The sequence below is a fragment of the Saccopteryx bilineata genome, chromosome 7, assembly GCF_036850765.1.
Source record: "Saccopteryx bilineata isolate mSacBil1 chromosome 7, mSacBil1_pri_phased_curated, whole genome shotgun sequence".
NCBI classification, from domain to species: domain Eukaryota; kingdom Metazoa; phylum Chordata; class Mammalia; order Chiroptera; family Emballonuridae; genus Saccopteryx; species Saccopteryx bilineata.
Window position 1 is genome coordinate 104,249,632 of NC_089496.1, and position 20,026 is coordinate 104,269,657.

Consider the following 20,026-nt stretch of genomic DNA (forward strand, 5'->3'; position numbering starts at 1 on the left):
ACCTCACCCCTCCCCTGTTGGGAGCTGCTTACCCAAAGACTGTAAGTGCAGGGACACGGCAAGGCTGTCACAAAACTAAGACAAATGTGAGCAGATCCCATCCCCAAAAGTGGATGATGCCCACACAATGAGCATCTAGTCTGTAAATTTAATCCAATGCAAAATGGGCGCAGGAATAACGTCTTCTATTAACATTTGTGTCCTTATATCTTTATTGGTGGTGTGATATAAGAATCCAAATAAAATTCCCTTCGCTCTCATTCCATTCCTATCAGGAAATTCTTCTAGATTCTCCATTTAATACCCCTTCCAAATAGGGAATATGTTAACTTAGGCTATCCTAACCTATCAAAGTAGTATTTCTCACTAAAATTAACAAATGGCTTTCTGAACAGTCGCTTACAAATTTCATTAATTTTTAAATTCATTTTAGAGAGGTGGGGGATGCAGGAAGCATCAACTCCCATATGTGCCTTGACCAGGCAAGCCCAAGGATTTGAAACAGTGACCTCAGCGTTCCAGGTTGATGCTTTATCCACTGCACCACCACAGGTCAGGCTGAACTTAATTAATTTGATCCTGAGATAATGGAATCATTCTCTTGGTGCTTATATCTATGAGCCCAAAGACTCTGGATATGTAGTAAACTCACCAATATTTATAAATGCTTCTTGGCAGTCACCGAATCTATTCACCTGGTATAAACCAGTACCCTTTTTATAAACATCTACACTTATCTATGGGCACAGTGAGGACCCAAATTTGGATGTTCTGGCTGCTGGACTCAAGATCTCCATCACTGATCCCTAAAATCAGTATCATAATAAACTTTAATACCAAATGTGGTTTGCAGAGATATGTGTTCAAGAGATATGAATTATAATTTCAGTTTGACATACTTTTAAACAAAATTTTCCTAAAAATATTCCTCTTCCTAAAAATGCTATTGTTTTGTTACATTTAATCCTAAATCAGCCCCATAAAAACTTGCCAAAATATAAGCTGACTTGTGTGGACAGTGGAAGAAGAATAAAACAATAGAGGCAAGACAGAAAAAGTGTTTTATAGATTAAATTCTTTTCAAAACTTGACTAAAATGAAATCTGCCTTACTACTAGAACAGAGAAATTTACAAGAAAATACTGCTGCTATATAGAAAACTGATTACAGTAGCTTCCTCCATATGTATTTTACTTACTGCAGTTTGTTAACATGGTCTGAAAATATTCAATGGAAAACACTAGAAATAAACACTTTGTAACTTTAAATTGTGCACCATTCTAAGTAGCATGATGAACTCTCACGTTGTGCTGCTCTACCCTGCCCTGAACGTGCAGGATACAGAACATTTTTTAGCATACCTATGCTGTATGGACCTACGCTGTATGGCTGTCCAGGTCATGTTTTTCAACCACCTGTCTGGACCAGTAACAGTCCATCAAAAGTTAACCACCCTGATGAGGGTGTATGACAGTGGTCCCCAACCTTTTTTGGGCCACGGACCGGTTTAATATCAGAAAATATTTTCATGGATCGGCCTTTAGTGTGGGATGGATAAATGCACAAAATAAAATTATGCGACCAGCATAAAAACTGTGGTATTTTTAAATATAATTGTCAAACTTACGAGACAAGCGTCAAGAGTGAGTCTTGGCCCTGGCTGACTGGCTCAGTGGTAGAGCGTCAGCCTTGTGTGCAGGGGTCCCGGGTTCAATTCCCGACCAGGGCACACAGGAGAAGCGCCCATCTGCTTCTCCACCCCTCCCCCTCTCCTTCCTCTCTGTCTCTCTCTTCCCCTCCCGCAGCTGAGGCTCCATTGGAGCAAGGATGGCCTGGGCGCTGGGGATGGCTCCTTGGCCTCTGCCCCAGGCGCTAGAGTGGCTCTGGTCGCAACAGAGCGACGCCCCGGAGGGGCAGAGCGTCGCCCCTGGTGGGCGTGCCGGGTGGATCCGGTAGGGCGCATGCGGGAGTCTGTCTGTCTCTCTTCGTTTCCAGCTTCAGAAAAATACAAAAAAAAAAAAAAAGAAAGAAAAAAGAGTGAGTCTTAGACAGATGTAACAGACGGAATCTGGTCATTTTTAAAAAATAAAACATCGTTCAGGCCCTGGCCGGTTGGCTCAGCGGTAGAGCGTCGGCCTGGCATGCAGGGGACCCGGGTTCGATTCCTGGCCAGGGCACATAGGAGAAGCGCCCATTTGCTTCTCCCTCCCCCACCCCTCCTTCCTCTCTGTCTCTCTCTTCCCCTCCTGCAGCCAAGGCTCCATTGGAGCAAAGATGGCCCAGGCGCTGGGGATGGCTCCTTGGCCTCTGCCCCAGGCGCTAGAGTGGCTCTGGTCGCGGCAGAGCGACGCCCCGGAGGGGCAGAGCATCACCCCCTGGTGAGCAGAGCGTCGCCCCTGGTGGGCGTGCCGGGTGGATCCCGGTCGGGCGCATGCGGGAGTCTGTCTGACTGTCTCTCCGTTTCCAGCTTCAGAAAAATACAAAAAAAAATACAAAAAAAAAAAAAAAATCGTTCAGACTTAAATATAAATAAAACGGAAATAATGTAAGTTATTTATTCTTCCTCTGCGGACGGGTAGCAAATGACCCTCAGACTGGTACCAGTCCGCGGCCCGGGGGGGTTAGGGACCACTGGTGTATGAAGATGACAGAGTATATATAATCACTGAGTCTATAATCTTCATATGCCATCGGGGTGGTTAACTCACTGACCAGTACAAATTTCTCGTAGACCGACACCAGTCCGCGGACCCATGGTTGAAAAACACTGGTCCAGACCACCAGATCAGCTGTATCACAGTGCTTGTGTTCCAAACACTCTTATTTTACTTAAAGAGCAGTAGTGACGCTGACAGTTCAGACATGCCTAAGCTGTAACGTGCTTCTTTAACTGAAGAGTACAATATATTAAAGTATTTTGAGGGACCACATTCACATAATATTTACAGAACATAATTGTCTCATTTCGTTATTAGTTACTGTTACTCTCATACTGTGCCTAATTTATAAGTTAAACTTTATCATAATATATATGTATACGAAACAAAGAGCATATATTGGGTTTGGTACTTTCCGTAGTTTCAGGTACCCATTTAGAGTCTTAGCATGTATACCCCACAAATGAGGGGTGTTATTGTGCTTACCTAAACAGATTGATTCTGCTGGGAAAGGCCTTTCCTCAAGCACCCGTTGTTTTTTTTCCTGTGCTAAATTACTTTGCTGGAAGTGTAACATGATACTACTAAGTCACACTATTGTGTATCAGAATTCTTAACACCAAAACTACTCAGAAATACAAATTCCATTTAAGTTATCACTTGCCTGGCTTATAATAGGCGCTCATATGATAAATTTTTACCGAAAGGAAAGATTCCAACAGTGCAAAACATTGTAAAGATGTGTATCTCTGAGGATCCCCATTCTGAAGCCGACTGTATATGTAGTGAACCTCAGAAATCTGCAATTTAGCCTCATCATATTTCCCAACTCTTTAAGCTTGATTAGTTTTTCTATCCTCCTGAAGTTAAGTCATGAACCCTCTTGCCCATCATTCTTCTCTTACTGGCGTCTGGTCCATATTGTTCCTCAGAGCTAGTCCAGGTTTCACCTGCTACACCAAATTTAAATACATCTCAGACACTAGAGATGAACCACCTCAACTGAACAGTGCTGACTTACAACATCAGTTCTTAAACTTGTCTATGTATCAGAAAAACATGACAGTGAATCAGAAGTCCCAGTATTCAAGCATGAATTAGAAGGAATGCTCAAATGTCATGGCCCCAGATAGGGGTCACCAGATGAATCCCAGTTGGGCTGCATGTAGGAGTCTGTCTCTCCCCCCTCCTCTCAATTAAAAAAAATAAATAAAACTAATAAATTGAAAGAATGCTCAAATGTATACCAACCATATCGTTAATAAGGCCGATTCGTGTTGGTGGGGCTTGGAGACCCAGCAGTGTTGCAAGGCGCCGCTGTTTCTCAACTATGATGCCGTCCATATCCAGGAGTCGAGCGATGTCAGTGCGCTCAGGGGTGATAGGAATGGAAAGAGTGGCCAAGAGCACTCTGGTAGACATTCTGGAGAACAAAATTACAAATCTGTTAACTCTGTAAATGATACCTAATAAACAGAAAGACATTAAATTGTTTGGTGACAGACCATTTCTTAATATTAATTTATATATGCACCCCAAATATTTTAGTTAATATTTTATAATCAAGGAAAAAAGTGACTTGATATATTTATTTTTATGTCTAATTAGTTCTAAAAATAGATTCTAAATATCTGTATGTGGATAAGAAGCTTATACCTTAACATGGACAGTCTTTTACATTCAATATTCCTAATATTCCATTTTCCTCAATTGTGCTTTTGGTAGAGTTGGTTATTGGACAAGATGGTTACTGAAGACCAAGAACACTCACTGCCCAAGAAGAGTATCTGGAGACATTTTTGGTTGTCACTAATTGGATGGATGCTCCCAGGATCCAGTGGGTAGTGATGAGGAATGCACCTACACATCCCATGTACAGTCCCCTACCAAAGAATTATCCAAACCCAAATGTCATGGTACAGAGGCTGAGAAACCCTAATCTAGAATACACTATCATGCCATTTTAGCAGTAGACATTTGTTTCACAATCTCTTCTGACTATAACATTCTTACCTTTGCATCTCTTCTTGGGTAAGATTCTTCCTCATTTCTCTAGATAGATGGTAAAGACGATGGAGTGTAGATGCATGAAAAAGAGCATTTCCAGATTTCCAAAACACAGTTGAGACTTTGTTATAGTAATTTGCCATCAACTGAGGCTTAGGTGGTTTTTTAGATAAGGAGAATAGTCCGTGAATATCTTCCACAGCTTTGAATGCTTCCTAAATTTAATAGTATGAATTAGTCATTGCATTCTAAACAAAAAAATCTAACTCAAATCTCTCTACGAGACCTAAAGCCAAACACTTAATAGTGGCAAATAAAATGCTTTATTTAATGTGTGGTTTTTTAAACTCATTTATAACTTAGTATCTATTTCTAAAAACTACCATAACTGCAAAAACATTAAGTCCTTAAACTCCTTCAGGTAGACACAGCAGACATTTTTTTAGAAAAACATGCATAGTATCATACCACTTGGGGGAATACATAAAAAAACCTGGCCCTGACTGGGTAGCTCAGGTGGTTGAAGCACTGCTCTGATATGCCAAGGTAACAGATTCAATGCCCAGTCAGGACACAATCAATGAATGCATAAATAAGTGGAACAAGAAATACATGTTTCTTGCTCTCCCCCCTTCCCCTTGCCTCTAAAATTAGTAAATAAATAAACAATCACTAAAAAGAAAAAAATCTGGAAGGATATAAAACACAATACAGAAGTTATTTCCAAGTTATAAGATCATGGATGTATACTGTCTTTCACTCATCCATATTTTCTATGAGTATGTTTACTTGTATTCTATATAACTTTTTCCTCTTTAGCTCATCAGGTAGAAAGATATCATAAGAGTGGGATCAAATATATAAAATCTTCAACTTATGAATACAAAATCATGTGATAATGTCTGAATTCTTAAGAGTAAAAGGGCCCAGTGGAGGACAATTCCCAACACTGCTGAGATCTCCAATGTAGGATAACCCACCATATATGTGAACTGAGCAGAGGCAATGAATGCTAAGAAACCAGACAGCCTGACCTATGGTGGGGCAGACGGTAGAGCATCGACCTGGAACACTGAGGTCACCGGTTTGAAACGCTGGGCTTGCCCGGTCACGGCATATACAACAAGCAACCAATGAACAACTAAAATGAAGCAACAAGGTGATGCTTCTCTCACTTTCTCCCTCTCCCTCTCAAAATCAATACATAAAATCTTAAAAAAAAAACCCCAAAAACCCTAGGAGACAACCCACTGCTGAGTTCTCTATTTGCAGTAAAGGTAAGTGTGTTTCTTAATTTCCAACCTTTACCACCTTTACAAAATATAATAAAAATACAAAAAATAAAATGAACAGACAAGCTGGGTTTTTTTTTAACTTTGTGTTTACTGAGTTTAGAAAGAAAGAGAGAAACATTGGTTTATTGTTCTACTTAATTCATTGATTGATTCTTATATATGCCCTGACTGGGGACTAAACCCGTAACCTTGGCAGGATAACACTAACTAACAGAACCCTGGCCAGGGCCAAGCTGGTTTTTTTAAATCAAAGTAAACAGATACAAAATTACCATGAAACTGCTGTTTAAAAAACACTTTGTAAACACATATTATCCTCTAGATTAATTTCATCAGGAACCAGTAAAAAGTTTAGACTGACACCGGGAATGAAATCACACTTTGAGCAGCACTGAGGATGAGCTGTTTCCCATGGAAAGAAACTGGATCTGAATCACATACTTTGGCCCAGATTTCATAACCGGCAACCAGAACCAAAACATTCTGAGATTCCCTGCCCAAAACTCTCCATCAGACAATCTTAAACTCCTAACCTACCTACTGAAATTAACCAACAGATAGCAAGATGAAGATACTCAGGAAGGGGCAAAGTAACATAGGCTATCCTAACTTGAAAGCAAGCTAGCAGTTATCACCATACCTGCCACAATTCCATGCTGATAGCACTGTCCAACTGAACAAGCCTGGTTTCCAAATGCATAGACTGGCTCTCTGGATTGTTAAGATTGATTGCTGTACTTTGGTTATGGTGGCGTTGAATCTGAGCCAAGTGCATTCTCAAATTATCACACAGCTTACGGAATTCAGCCTTACGGGTGTATTGGAGGCAGAATTTGAAAGCTATAAGCACAAATGTAAAACATTAGGTACTTTCCACCATCAAACTATCTTAATACATTTTATTTCATGTATTAAAACCAGTTATTTTAACAAGATTTACCGAACTCATCATCAGTCTTTAGAAGTGATCAGAGTCAAAACTCACTTCATAAAAAAAAAAAAAAAAACTCACTTCATGTGCCCTGACCTTTTGGACATAGTTATCAGTCTGGTCTGAGGGACTAAAATACAGTTCTGTATTTACAAGTGGGAAATTATTTAAATTTACGTCTACGGGGGCCTGACCGGGCAGTGGCTCAATGGATAGAGCATCGGACTGGGATGCCAAGGACCCAGGTTCGAGACCCCAAGGTCGCCAGCTTGAGTGTGGGCTCATCTGGTTTGAGCAAAAAGCTCACCACCTTGAGCCCAAGGTCGCTGGCTCGAGCAAGGAGTTACTCGGTCTGCTGAAGGCCTGCGGTCAAGGCACGTGTATGAGAAAGCAATCAATGAACAATTAAGGTGTTGCAATGCACAATGAGAAACTAATGATTGATGCTTCTCATCTCTCCGTTCCTGTCTATCTATCCCTTTCTCTGACTCTCTGTCTCTGTAAAAATAAATAAATAAATAAAAATAAAAAAATTTACGTCTAAAGGGGACTTACCTTTAAAACACTTATTTCAAACTCATAAAGAACAAACAAAATTCTGGCCTGAAATACAGATAACCCTTAAGTGCAGGTAGGTCTGAATCGTGCAGGTTCACTTATACACAGGTTTTATTCCAGTAAGTACTGTAAATTTATTTTCTCTTGCTTACAATTTTTTTAAAAGATTTTATTTATTGAATTTACAGAGAGAAGGGAGAGGGTGGGGGAGAGAAGTAGTGACTCATAGTTGTTTCACTTTAGTTGTTCATTGATTGCTTGTTGTATGTGGCTTGACCAGGCAAGCCCAAGGATTCAAACTGGCGACCTCAGCATTCCAGCTCGACCCTCTATCTGCTGTGCCACCACAGGCCAGGCTCAATTTTCTTAACATTTTCTTTACTCAGACTTACTTCAGTGTAAGAATTCAGTATATAATGCCTACTTATACAAAATATGTGCTATGTTATTGGTAAGACTTGTAGTCAACAGTAGGCTACTAGTAGTTATGTTTTTGGGGGTTCAAATGTTCTACAGATTTTCAACTGCATGGAGGGGCTGACTCCTCTAACCTTCATTTTGTTCAAGGGTCAAATAAACTTTGTTATCTAACTTACACAGACAGCAAGCTTTTGTCCTAAGACTGTGCAAAATAGAGGCTTAAGGTCATCTGATTTCAACTATGTACATAGATATGCACATGAACTACTTGCTGTCATTAAATATTAAGATTCTAATCATTTGTCAATAAATTGGCATGTAATTATTAGTAACTTTAAAGTAATAATTAAAGTAGTAATTTTCTTCTGTCATATGTACATTAGAATAATTTGAGGGGAATTCTCCTGCCGTCCTCTAAAAAAACAGTATTCCTATTTCAACAGTCCTAAAAAAACAGAATGCAGTTTAACTTCAAGTTAATATTTATACCAATAGATAAAAAGTCTCAAGCTATTTGTATTAACTGAAAATTCATATATGCTAACCACATAAGCAGAACAGAACACAAGTTCTAATACTCCCAGTAAACCATTCATAATCAAAGTCACTTAGAACTTGAATAGACAAATGCCAATCATCCCCATAGTAAAAATATGGCAGTATAAGCCAAAGCAGAAAAGAGCCAAGAACCACTCTCAAATCACATATACTCAATAGTCACACTATCCCAGTCGCATATATGATAGTTAAAAGGCTGCTTTAACAGTAAGGCAAGTGACAGTGAGGGAAAGAGACAAGGTTAGAAAAATAAACAACACATTCTTCAGATTTAAAGTATATGTAGTACTAGGAGTTGGTGCTTCTCATCTCTCCCCCTTCCAGAATGACTTAAAAAGGTCTTCCAGCCATCAACAGAATACATACATCTCATATAGAATTACATTAGATAGTAAAACAAATTTCTTATAAGTCAACTTATTTAGTATTCAAATGAATGCTAATCTTTCAATAAGGATAAAAACTATGTAAAATAAGTACTACAGAGAAAAGGAGGTTAACATTAACAGTTAATCTTCTGCAAAATCTAGTCTTAAGTCAACTTTTCAAATCAGTTCTTGTTTTACCTTGTTGGGCAATATCATGGTAGAGACGTTCTACTCTAGAATTGTTTCGAAGAAGGTCCAAACACTGTCTGTATGATTCCCACAGGAACTTAACCCATGGAGTTAAAAGTAACCTGTCAGTACGATCCTGGGTGTCTTCACCACTTACAGCACTTAGGAGAACACTACAAAAACATAAAAAGTGTTGAAAACACTTTTAGGACATGGTTTCCTACTTTGCCATATGACTGAAAACACCAAAACCAACAATGATCATTATAAAATAGTGCAAATTCTTCCTACAACTTTGGACACAGTGTAAAGCTGTCATACTCAGTGTCCAAGTACTTGAATTCTCAATCCACAGAACAATCATTTAAGTTAGTATACATCTACCTACCTGAGGGTTATAGTTTTCCTCTGCCAAATTTTGAGTAACACATGATTTTTTCCATTACTATACTTTTAAAACTTCAAAGGTAAGCAGTCTTTCTAATAAATACCTACTTCAAATAAAGATAAAGACATGTGTAAAGAAAAACAGTGAGAATAAATCATTAGCATTTTAAACCCACAGACCTCTCAGGAGTTTGAATATTATCCAGGTCTTCTATGTCCAAGACCATCTGCTGGGATTCTTCTTTCGCGGCTTCAGTTTTTTCCTCTGCCAATTTCAGATATGCTCTAACAACATCCTCTAGAGATTTGATATTCACCTAACAACAAAAACAGAACTGAAAACACTTTCCCCAACAAACCATAAAATATTTTAGAAGCAAATTTTATGATATAACGTATACTAACTTTGAAAGGTAAACTCAAAATTATTTAAAGCACTTATCAAAAATATTAAATCCAGTTCTGTTCATACCTGTTGACAAATGTTCTTATACTGATATAAACCTTCTTTAGCCAAATGGCTCTTGCGAAGATCCACGCAAAGTTCCAAGTATTTCAACATGATTGGCTCGTGTATTTTCTGCCATGTTCTATGTTTTTTACTTTTCATAACATCATAAAGAACGTCCAAAGCAGGTTGCTTTTTGCCAACCTCAAGAAATTCTGGAAAAGTAATCAGGAGAATTAAAATTATACAAAAGTCTAAATCTTACCTTTTAAATTGGCTATTTTAATTTCTGAACTCATTACCATCTCTTTTTAGGTCACATTTATTTTTTTTATTTATTCATCTTAGAGAGGAGAGAGAATGGGAGAGAGAGAGAGACAGAGAGGGAGAGAGAGAGGAAAGAGAGACAGAGAGAGAAGGTGGGGAGGAGCTGGAAGCATCAACTCCCATATGTGCCTTGACCAGGCAAGCCCAGGGTTTCAAACAGGCGACCTCAGCATTTCCAGGTCGACGCTTTATCCACTGCGCCACTACAGGTCAGGCTATTTTTTATTTCTAAAGCTACGCCAAAATTATCCCAGGTAAAACTATGAACACCTGGTACTTTCTCAATATATGGCCTGCAGGTAAAGTATGATAGATTTCATTCAATTCCTCTGTACCAAACATATCTAAGTGATTTTGAAGTTCCAGAAACTGAAAGTCATGAAGAAGAAAAAAATACAGAAAAGTATGACTTTAGTCACCAGTGCTCTCTGGCTGATGTAATTTTTACAAGTTCATGCTAAGACTTGAGGCAGAAAAATACATTAGATTGCCTTTAAGACCAACTGCAATTGACTATTTATGTCCGTCTATTTCTGGACTCTCTATTGATCTATGTGTCTAGTCTTTTGCCAATACCTCGCTGTCTTAATTCCTGTAAAGAAACTCACAGTAGTCTTGAAACCAGGTAATGTGAGCATTCTGATGATGTTCTTCAACATTGTGTTGACTATACTAGACCTTCTGCATTCCAAATAAACTTTGGAATTAGTTTGTAGATATCTATAAAATAGATCAATGGGATTTTCAATTGGGATATTCTATAAATATATCACATTTGGAAGAACAAACAACTTAACAAAATTGAATCTTCCAACACATAAGCACAGTTATCTCTCCACTTATCCCAGTCAAAACATGAGGAAATATTAAGACAAATCGCAAATGAAGGACATTCTGTAAAATACCAGACTAGTACCCCTCAAAACTATCAAGGTCATCAACAAGGAAAAGTGTAAAAAACTATCACAATCAAGGAGCCTAAATCAACTGAATGTGATGCACCCTGAATGAAATCCTGAAATACAATGACATTAGAGAAAACTAAGGAAATCTAAACAAAGTATGGCCTTTGAATAATAATAATGGAACAGTATCTATTCATTAGTTGTGACAAATGTACCATTACACTGATGTGAAATATTAAGAGGGAAAAATATGAGTAGAGTCTACGGAACTCTGTATTATTATTATTGCAATAATTCTGCAAACCTAAAACTTCTCAAATTAAAAGTTCAGCTTTAAAAACTGGGAAAGAAATTTTTAGAATATACAGCAAAGAAACTTATACTCTTGAATTTACTGCCACCTAAACCTGAAGGCATTCTATGATATATGTGGCAATATTTGAAAATCCAGTTCTAATCTCTGGTTTTATGTACTGGTATATTGCTCATTTTAAAATTCAAGGCCATGGCCAGTTGGCTCAGCAGCCCGGCATGTGGACGTCCTGGGTTCGATTCCCAGCCAGGGTATACAGGAGAAGCGCCCATCTGCTTCCTCACCTATACCCCTCTCCTTTCCCTCTATTTCTCTCTTCCCCTCCTGCAACCAAGGCTCCATTGGAACTAAGTTAGCCTGGGTGCTGAGGATGGCTCCATGGCCTTCGCCTCAGGCACTAGAATGGCTCTGGTTGCAATGGAGCAGTTCCCCAGATGGGCAGAGCATCGCCCCCTGGTGGGCATACCGGGTGGATCCTGGTGGGGCGCATGCAGGAGTCTTATCTCTCTGCCTCCCTACTTCTCTTTTCAGAAACACACACAAAAAAAATAAAAAAAAAATAAAGTAAAATAAAAATCAATCAAAAGCAAAGGCTCCTCTATCACATTATTTCTAACTTTGAAATTTATCTTATTTGGAAAGGTTATTTAACTTGTCATCTGGTATGTTCACCTTAACATTCAATTATTGCCTTATTTCATAGAAAGTTTTTATTGAACATATGAAAAAAAACAGTGGGCATACCGGGTGGATCCTGGTGGGGCGCATGCAGGAGTCTTATCTCTCTGCCTCCCTAATTCTCTTTTCAGAAAAACACACACAAAAAAAAAAATTTAAAAAAAATAAAAGAAAATAAAAATCATTCAAAAGCAAAGGCTCCTCTATCACATTATTTCTAACTTTGAAATTTATCTTATTTGGAAAGGTTAACTTGTCATCTGGTATGTTCACCTTAACATTCAATTATTGCCTTATTTCATAGAAAGTTTTTATTGAACATATGAAAAAAAACTTGGGAGAACTAAAACACTAATTTACACTACAAAAACTGTCTTTGTGTTTTTTCTAAGTGAGAGAAGGGGAGACAGAGACCAGACTCTTGCATCCTCCCCCACCAGGATCCACCCGGCAAGACTCCTACAAGGCAAAGCTCTGCCCATCTGGGGCCACTGTTTGACAACCAAGCCATTTATAGCACCTGAGGGTGAGGCTCCACTGAGGCATCCTCAACACCCAGGGAAACTAGTTCCAACTAGTTCAAACCAACTGAGCCATGGCTGCTGGTGAGGAGGGGGAAGAAAGGGAAGGGGGCAGGAGGAGGGAGAGAAGGGGAAGGGGGAGGGGTAGAAAAGCAGTGGTCATTTTTCCAGTGTGCCCTGACCAGGAAACCGAGCCCAGGATTTTCACATTCAGTCTGACGCTCTACCATTGAGCCAATCAGCCAGCCACACTACATATCTCCATTTTAGAAGACCATTGTTTATCTTCCTCCTCAAAAAACAAAACAAAACAAAACAAAAAAAACTTTTGATGCCCTGGCCAGATGGCTCAATAGATAGTGTGTTCCCAGCACGCCAAAAAAAACAACAGAGATTTGTTGTTCCACTTCTTTATGCATTCATTGGTTGATTCTTGTATGTACCGCCCTGACCAGGAATGGAACTCCAACCTAGGCTTATCTTGGCTTATCGGACAATGCTCTAATCAACTGAGCTATCTAACCAGAGTGACAAAGCATTCTTTAAGAGTTAAACAGCCCTGGCCGGTTGGCTCAGTGGTAGAGAACGGCCTAGCATGCAAGAGTCCCGGGTTCGATTCCCAGCCAGGGCACACGGGAGAAGCGCCCATCTGCTTCTCCACCCCTCCCCCTCTCCTTCCTCTCTGTCTCTCTCTTCCCCTCCCACAGCCAAGGCTCCACTGGAGCAAAGTTTGCCCGGGCACTGAGTATGGCTCTGGGCCCTCTGCCTCAGGCGCTGGAATGGCTCTGATTGCGGCAGAGCAATGCCCCAGATGGGCAGAGCATCGCCCCCTGGTGGGCATGCCGGGTGGATCCCGGGCACATGCGGGAGTCTGTCTGCCTGCCTCCCCGTTTCCAACTTCAGGGAAAAAAAACAAAAAACAAAAGAGTTAAACAGGCCCTGGCTAGGTGGCTCAGCGGTACAGCATCAGCCTGGCGTGCGGGGGACCCAGGTTCGATTCCCGGCCAGGGCACATAGGAGAAGCAACCCATTTGCTTCTCCATCCCCACTCCCTCCTTCCTCTCTGTCTCTCTCTTCCCCTCCTGCAGCCAAGGCTCCATTGGAGCAAAGATGGCCCAGGCGCTGGGGATGGCTCCTTGGCCTCTGCCCCAGGCGCTAGAGTGGCTCTGGTCGCGGCAGAGCGACGCCCCAGAGGGGCAGAGCATTGCCCCCTGGTGGGCAGAGCCTCGCCCCTGGTGGGCGTGTTGGGTGGATCCAGGTTGGGTGCATGCGGGAGTCTGTCTTGACTGTCTCTCCCCGTTTCCAGCTTCAGAAAAGTACAAAAAAAAAAAAAAAAAAAAAGAGTTAAACAAAGCACACCAACAATGTACATAGCATTATTTACCACGCAATTCTGTGCTAGGTAAATAATAGACAAAAAGGTCTTCTATTTGGGAGTTTTACTAAATCTACAGATTTAGTAATGCTCTAATACTGCTTCTTCCAACTATCACATCTTTTAGGAATGTTGACTGAACATTCCTTCTCCCAGGAAAGTTACAAATATTCTAACTCTAGAATATTTAAAAGCTTACAAAAGGATAAATCACAAAACATACTGCAAGTTTCTTTACACAATATCCTACTTCATCCCCTATCATAGCAAATCATGACTCACATGTAAATGATGTAAAACTCTCTTCAATACTTCAAGTTAATAGGCTCAGTATTAATCTTGCCATTACAAAAGTCCATTTTCAGTAGTCAATTTTATTAAGCTCCCCCCCCAAAAAATAAAACCCTACGAAATAAAACAGATGTAATACAACTAGCTACTTTGTTGGAATAATAAACCTTTCCTGTTTTAAGGGGTGGACTTACCTACTATGTCTTATTTCTGGAGCATGCATACAAGATTACTTGCCAACAGTACTTTAGATTTTTTTCAACAGCTATTTTTAAAAAATCATTAACCAAAAATTAGGGAGCAAATGTTTTTAGTTAAATGTATCCTTTATATTGAGGATATCACAAGTGCATCACTGAAATAACATATTATATCCAATTCTCAATCTTACATTGATGCTTTCTTTTAATTTTACTCAGTGAGAAGAGGGGAGACAGAGACTCCCACATGCACCCCGGGTGGGATCCACTGGGTAAGACCCCTTCTGGGCATTGCTCCATTGCTCAGCAACAAAGCTCTTCTTAGCACTTGAGGCCAAGGCCAAGGAGCCATCCTCAGCGCCTGGGGCCAACTTGCTCCAATCAAACCATGGCTGCAGGAGAGGAAGTGAGGGGGAAGGGGGCAAGAGGGGGAGAAGCAGGTGGGTGCTTCTCCTGTGTGCCGACCAAGAATCAAACCCAGGGCTTCCACACATTGGGTGGATGCTCTACCACAAAGCCAACCAGCCAGGGCCACACTGAAGATTAAAATCTTATACTACTGTATGTAAGTACTGTCAACATCTTAGAACATATTTAGATAAAGAGTTAGAATTAGAATTGAGAGCTTGCCAAGATGGGGTCTGATGATAAAATACTAAACTGTCTAAAAATAATTCACTTTCCCAATCTTTGATTTTCAAATGGGAAAATGTGGTTTTCTTTTTATTTCATGTCATTCTAAAAAACAAAAAGTCTTGTTTAGGGTCTGACCAGGTAGTGGCACAGTGGATAGTGTCGACATGGGATCCAGGTTTGAAAGTCTGAGGTTACTGGCTTGTGTGTGGGATCATAGACATGACCCCACAGTCGATGGCTTGAACCCAAGGTCACTTGCTCAGCTGGAGTCTCCCAGTCAAGGCACATATGAAAATGCAATCAACGAACTAAAGTGTCCAAACTATGAGTTCACGCTTCCCACCCCTCTCCCTTCCTATCTGTCCCCTTCTCTAAAAAAAGTGCTGTTTAAGAATAGAATTAAAAGTATTTTTCACTTCCTAAACAGCCAGCCAATCAAAATTTATGATTCCAAATCCCACACCATATTTTCAACTCTGAAATAGGTTCAAACAAGCCAAAGCAAATGCATTAATAACTTCAAAAGGACAAACACATAAATGACGATGGAAGGAGACCTGACCTGGGGTGGTGACTATACAATATACATATGATGTATTATAGAACTGTACACCTAAAAATATAATTTTATTAACCAACATCACCAAAAATAGTCAATAAAAAATATTTTTTTAAATAGTGAACACCTCAACACAGGAGGGAGGGAGGGAGGGAGGCAGAATACCAGGTAAGGCTGTTTTTAAAAGAAAAAACTTGAATGGAGACAGTTTTCTCACAATAATTCTTGGTATCTTTACTCTAATATATACAAGGTGAATTTAGTTCCTCTGAATTATTTAATTGGGGGGGGGATTGAGGCTAGAAAGAACAGTCACACACTCAAAGCTCTATTGCAATGAGAATGTTCCTTTCCAGATTAATATTCTTGAAATAAAATTTTAAATCTGGAATTATAAACTGTATCAGCAGCCTGACCAGGCAGTGGCGCAGTGGATAGAGCATCGGACTGGGATGTAGAGGACCCAGGTTCGAGACCCCAAGGTCACCAGCTTGAGCGAGGGCTCATCTGGTTTGAGCAAGGCTCACCAGCTTGAGCTCAAGGTCGCTGGCTCGAGCAAGGGGTCACTAGGTCTGCTGGAGCCCCCCTGGTCAAGGCACATATGAGAAATCAATCAATAAACATCTAAGAAGCCGCAATGAAGAATTGATGTTTCTCATCTCTCTCCCTTCCTGTCTGTCCCTATCTGTCCCTCTCTCTGTCTCTGCCACACAAAAAAATAAACAAATAAATAAATGTTTAAATAATTTTAAAAAACTGTATTAGCAGGAAGTGGGCATTCTGACTTTACCTTTCAGAAATTGAAACTATGTATCTATAAAGAAAAAGTGTAGGCAAGCCCCCAATCTTACTAGTTCATTTGTGCATAAAGACTAAGTAAAGGAGTTCATGAGCTATAATGTTACACAATTTGTGGATTTAAAACAACTTTATTTTTAAATCCTTGAGGTAGTTTAATTTAAAGAGCTATTACAGGGTCAGGAGAAACTAATTTGGTACTACTAATACAATCTGAGAAAAAAGTTTTTTCCAAGTGATGCCACAGTATGAATTTTTTGCCTGTTAACTGCTGGGCCAAGCTTTCCCTGAATAATTACTATAGTTATTTCCAAAAACATTGCTCTGATACACAGACTCAAGGTGACTTAAAGGATTATTCTACTTAAATTTACTCACATTTAATTGAAATAATGCAATGACAGGTCTAAATGTGTTTGAGATCACAAATGTTACAGATAAAACAGACAAAAATTAGATTATTTCCATTGAATAAAATGTGCTTTCATCACCACCTTTAGTTTTATAAGCACTACTACATGCCATTCACATTCTGCTCACCTTGACACTTTGTGAAGAGATCTCTTATTCACTAGGTCACAGGTACAGAAATTACTACATGACTGGTAATGCGTTTCATCTCTATTTCAGAACGACTCATTCTACAGATTAAAAGGGCTGCAACAAGGAGTCAGAAGTCTTAAAAAAAATTACAGAAAGAGTCACCCTGGCTGGATAGCTGGGCTAGTTAGTGTTGCTCCAAAGCACAGAGGTTGCTGGTTCTGTCCCTGGTCAGGGCACATACAGGAATAGAGCAATATTCCTGTCTCTCTCCCCATTCCTCTCTCTCTAAAATCAACAGATAAAATTAAAAAATAAAAGGATAAAAGAATTACAGAAACAATCCTGGCCAGATAGCGAGGTTGGCTAAAGCACAGTCCTGAAGAGCAGAGGTTGGTGGTTGAATCCCCAGCCAGGGCACATACAGGAACAGGTTAATGTTCCTGTCTCTCCCTCTTTCTAAAACCAATAAAAATAAAGAAAAGAACTTGAAGTTACAGAAACAAATTCCAACCCCCGCCCCCTCAGCAGTATTCCCTTCTCATCTTGCCTACTTTAATTTTAGATACTTTCCCCAACATCCTCTTCAAGAATCAAATCAATGCCAACTTAGAAAATGTTGCCCAGCTGGGCAGCTCAGTTGGGAGCATCCTCTCAATATGCCAAGATTGTGGGTCCCATCTGCCCTCAGGGCACATACAAGAATCAACCGATGAATCGTTTCTCTCTCCCCTTTCCTCTAAAATCAACAAATTAAAAAAAAAAAAAGAAAATGTGAAGTTACTGAAACATTAAGTTCATATGGAGATTCAGAAGGAAGCTGTAATGAAGGAAATAAAGCCTGAACTCATTAAATGTGTACTATTCAGGCCATGGAGACTACAGTGCTTTAGGCTGTTAGAATGGAGGGGGGGGCACGGGGGAACGGACAACTGTTGGTAAAATCATTTGAATGACTGTAAAACAGAACTACAATAGCAAATCCAGGAGTAATTTTAAGTCACTGTATATAATTCTAAGTCTGAAACTTTTTAAAAATTCCTAACTTTGCTACAGTTTATTGTTATTTCATAGTAATACATTTCTATCTATTTTCTTCTCTATAAACCTCAAGTTCTCCCCTATTCTAATCATTAGATGGCTGGTTACAATAAATAATCAGATCTGAAGTTGCAGGGCTTTTTTAAAAACTTTGTTTCTAAACAATTACTCTACACCAAAGACTGCAGAATGGCCCACATTCCACTTAATGTTAACTCCCCAAAATTGTTAGTTAATAAGCATATGACAAACACATCTCCCTCTCTGATGAATCAGTAGAATCAATTTTATGTAATGACTGACATTGACCTTTTCGCAAGAGGAATTTTCAAACCAGCTAACAAAATAAGGTCCACAAACATACGGTAACACGCAGGGCATGTCCACTACAACATGAATCAGACCCAAAACTTATTTGGGTGAAAATAAGAGCAGCGGACGCCCTAACACAAATTGTTAGGCTAAAAAAAAACCTAAACAAGAAAGTTTTCAAAATATATTTTAAAAATGTATATGCAATAATACATTTGCACCCCCCGCCACCAATGCCAACGTAATAAATGTCTATTGAATACAGCGGGACACGCACAAGTTTTCCCGACAGGGCCCGTGGCTTAAGTACACATATGGAAACAGGAATCGCAGGCAGCAGCGCTGTGGCGAAAAAAAATAAAAACCCACGACTCATCTGCAAGTCAAGGGACCTCTCAGTTTTAGCCCCTGGCTCAACCACTAACTCCCGGAGGAGTGACCTTGGGCAAAGCATTCTGTCTCTCCCTCTCCCAGGCCTCAGTTTCGTTATCTTTCAGAGAAAACTTTTAAGTCGCTCCCTTATAGTATTATCTCTGTTCCAACTTCCTGTGATTCCGAAAAGGCTTTGGGGCTGCCAATAATCAATGCCAGAAAACTACTGGAAATAGGTTAAACGGGTCAGAGTCCCCGAAGCGGAAAGACAGTGGCCGGAGGAAGGGTAAGTGGACCCTGACCCAGCAAAGCCCCGCGCTCGGGTCAGGGGGCGGAGAAGTCCGCGGGAGAGCGGCGGTGGGACTGCCCGGCTCCCGGCCTCGGCGGGAGGTGGAGTCGAGGCTCTCGCGTGCATTGTCCCCGGGAGGGAGCCATGTTTCTTCCTCCTCGGCACTCCCAGATGGCGGCCCGGGGCGCGGGGCCTAAGCAAACGGAGGACCCATGGCCTGCAGAGCAAGGCGAGGGAAGGCAGAGTGGAGCAGCTCCAGTCCCGGCATCCCAGTCTTCCGGGCCAGCAGCCCCCAAGACGCCCCGAAAGGCAGCGGTGGGAAAGCAAGGGCCTCCGGGGCGACGATTCCCGGCTCCGCGCCTCCCACTCTCCGGTCGGTTGGAGCGAGAAGGGAAACCATGCCTCAGCGGCTGGGACGGCGGGGACAGGCACACGAGCCTCCCTCCGGCCGCGTTCAGGCAGCGGGGCAGCGAGTCGCAGGCCCCGGCCCCCCGACCTCTGAGGTCTCGGTCGCCCAACCCCGTGCGCCCCGATCTCCTACTCACCGTTGGCGCGTTTGAGCGCATTTTCCGGCCTCTGGAAATAGGCCGGCATCTTGGCGGCAGGCTCTTCTCAGCCGGCGTCAGTGAACTCTTCAGTGGCCCGGGCCGGGAGACGGGACGAAGGGGAACCAGCGCGGGGCTCCACGCGCCTCGCCAGCAGTCGCCCGCGCCCAGCCAGCCAGAGACGGAAAGGAGAGGGGCACGTGACCTCCGCGCGGCGCCGCCGCCGCTGCCACCTCCCAGGTCCCGGATGTAGGGGCTGTCCGCGTGCGCACCGCCCTTTCCCCCGCGCGCAGGCGCGCTGGCTTTAGGCGCGTGGCTGACGTGGCGGCGGCTGGCGTCATCCGCGCGCTTCGTTGCCCCCTTGGAACTCCGGGGTTAGACGTTAGGGAGGCGGGTCTTCTCAGGCCCCTCGCTCCTCCAGCGAGACTTGGGGTGGGAAAGGTGAGATTTGAGTTCTTGTTTCTGTCTGGCTGGAAGACAGGCGTCTGCACAGACTCATTTTTACC

General features: G+C 41.4%; 1 protein-coding gene and 1 non-coding gene across 2 annotated transcripts in view; one reads left to right on the top strand and one right to left on the bottom strand.

Moving 5' to 3' along the window:
• The window catches only part of EIF3A (eukaryotic translation initiation factor 3 subunit A), a 46,097-nt gene extending 26,356 nt beyond the window's left edge, over positions 1-19,741 (bottom strand). The window contains exons 1-7 of the mRNA XM_066238795.1: positions 19,521-19,741; positions 9,843-10,033; positions 9,551-9,687; positions 8,993-9,156; positions 6,600-6,799; positions 4,671-4,879; positions 3,909-4,080 (exon numbers count right to left, since the gene is read on the bottom strand). Of these exons, the coding sequence (XP_066094892.1) occupies positions 3,909-4,080; positions 4,671-4,879; positions 6,600-6,799; positions 8,993-9,156; positions 9,551-9,687; positions 9,843-10,033; positions 19,521-19,569 (1,122 nt within the window). The 5' untranslated portion in view covers positions 19,570-19,741. The remainder of the gene's footprint in view (positions 1-3,908; positions 4,081-4,670; positions 4,880-6,599; positions 6,800-8,992; positions 9,157-9,550; positions 9,688-9,842; positions 10,034-19,520) is intronic.
• On the top strand, positions 1,654-1,729 carry TRNAT-UGU (transfer RNA threonine (anticodon UGU)). Its single transcript has one exon. It is a non-coding gene; the product is annotated as a tRNA-Thr (tRNA).
• Positions 19,742-20,026: the final 285 nt, after the last annotated feature.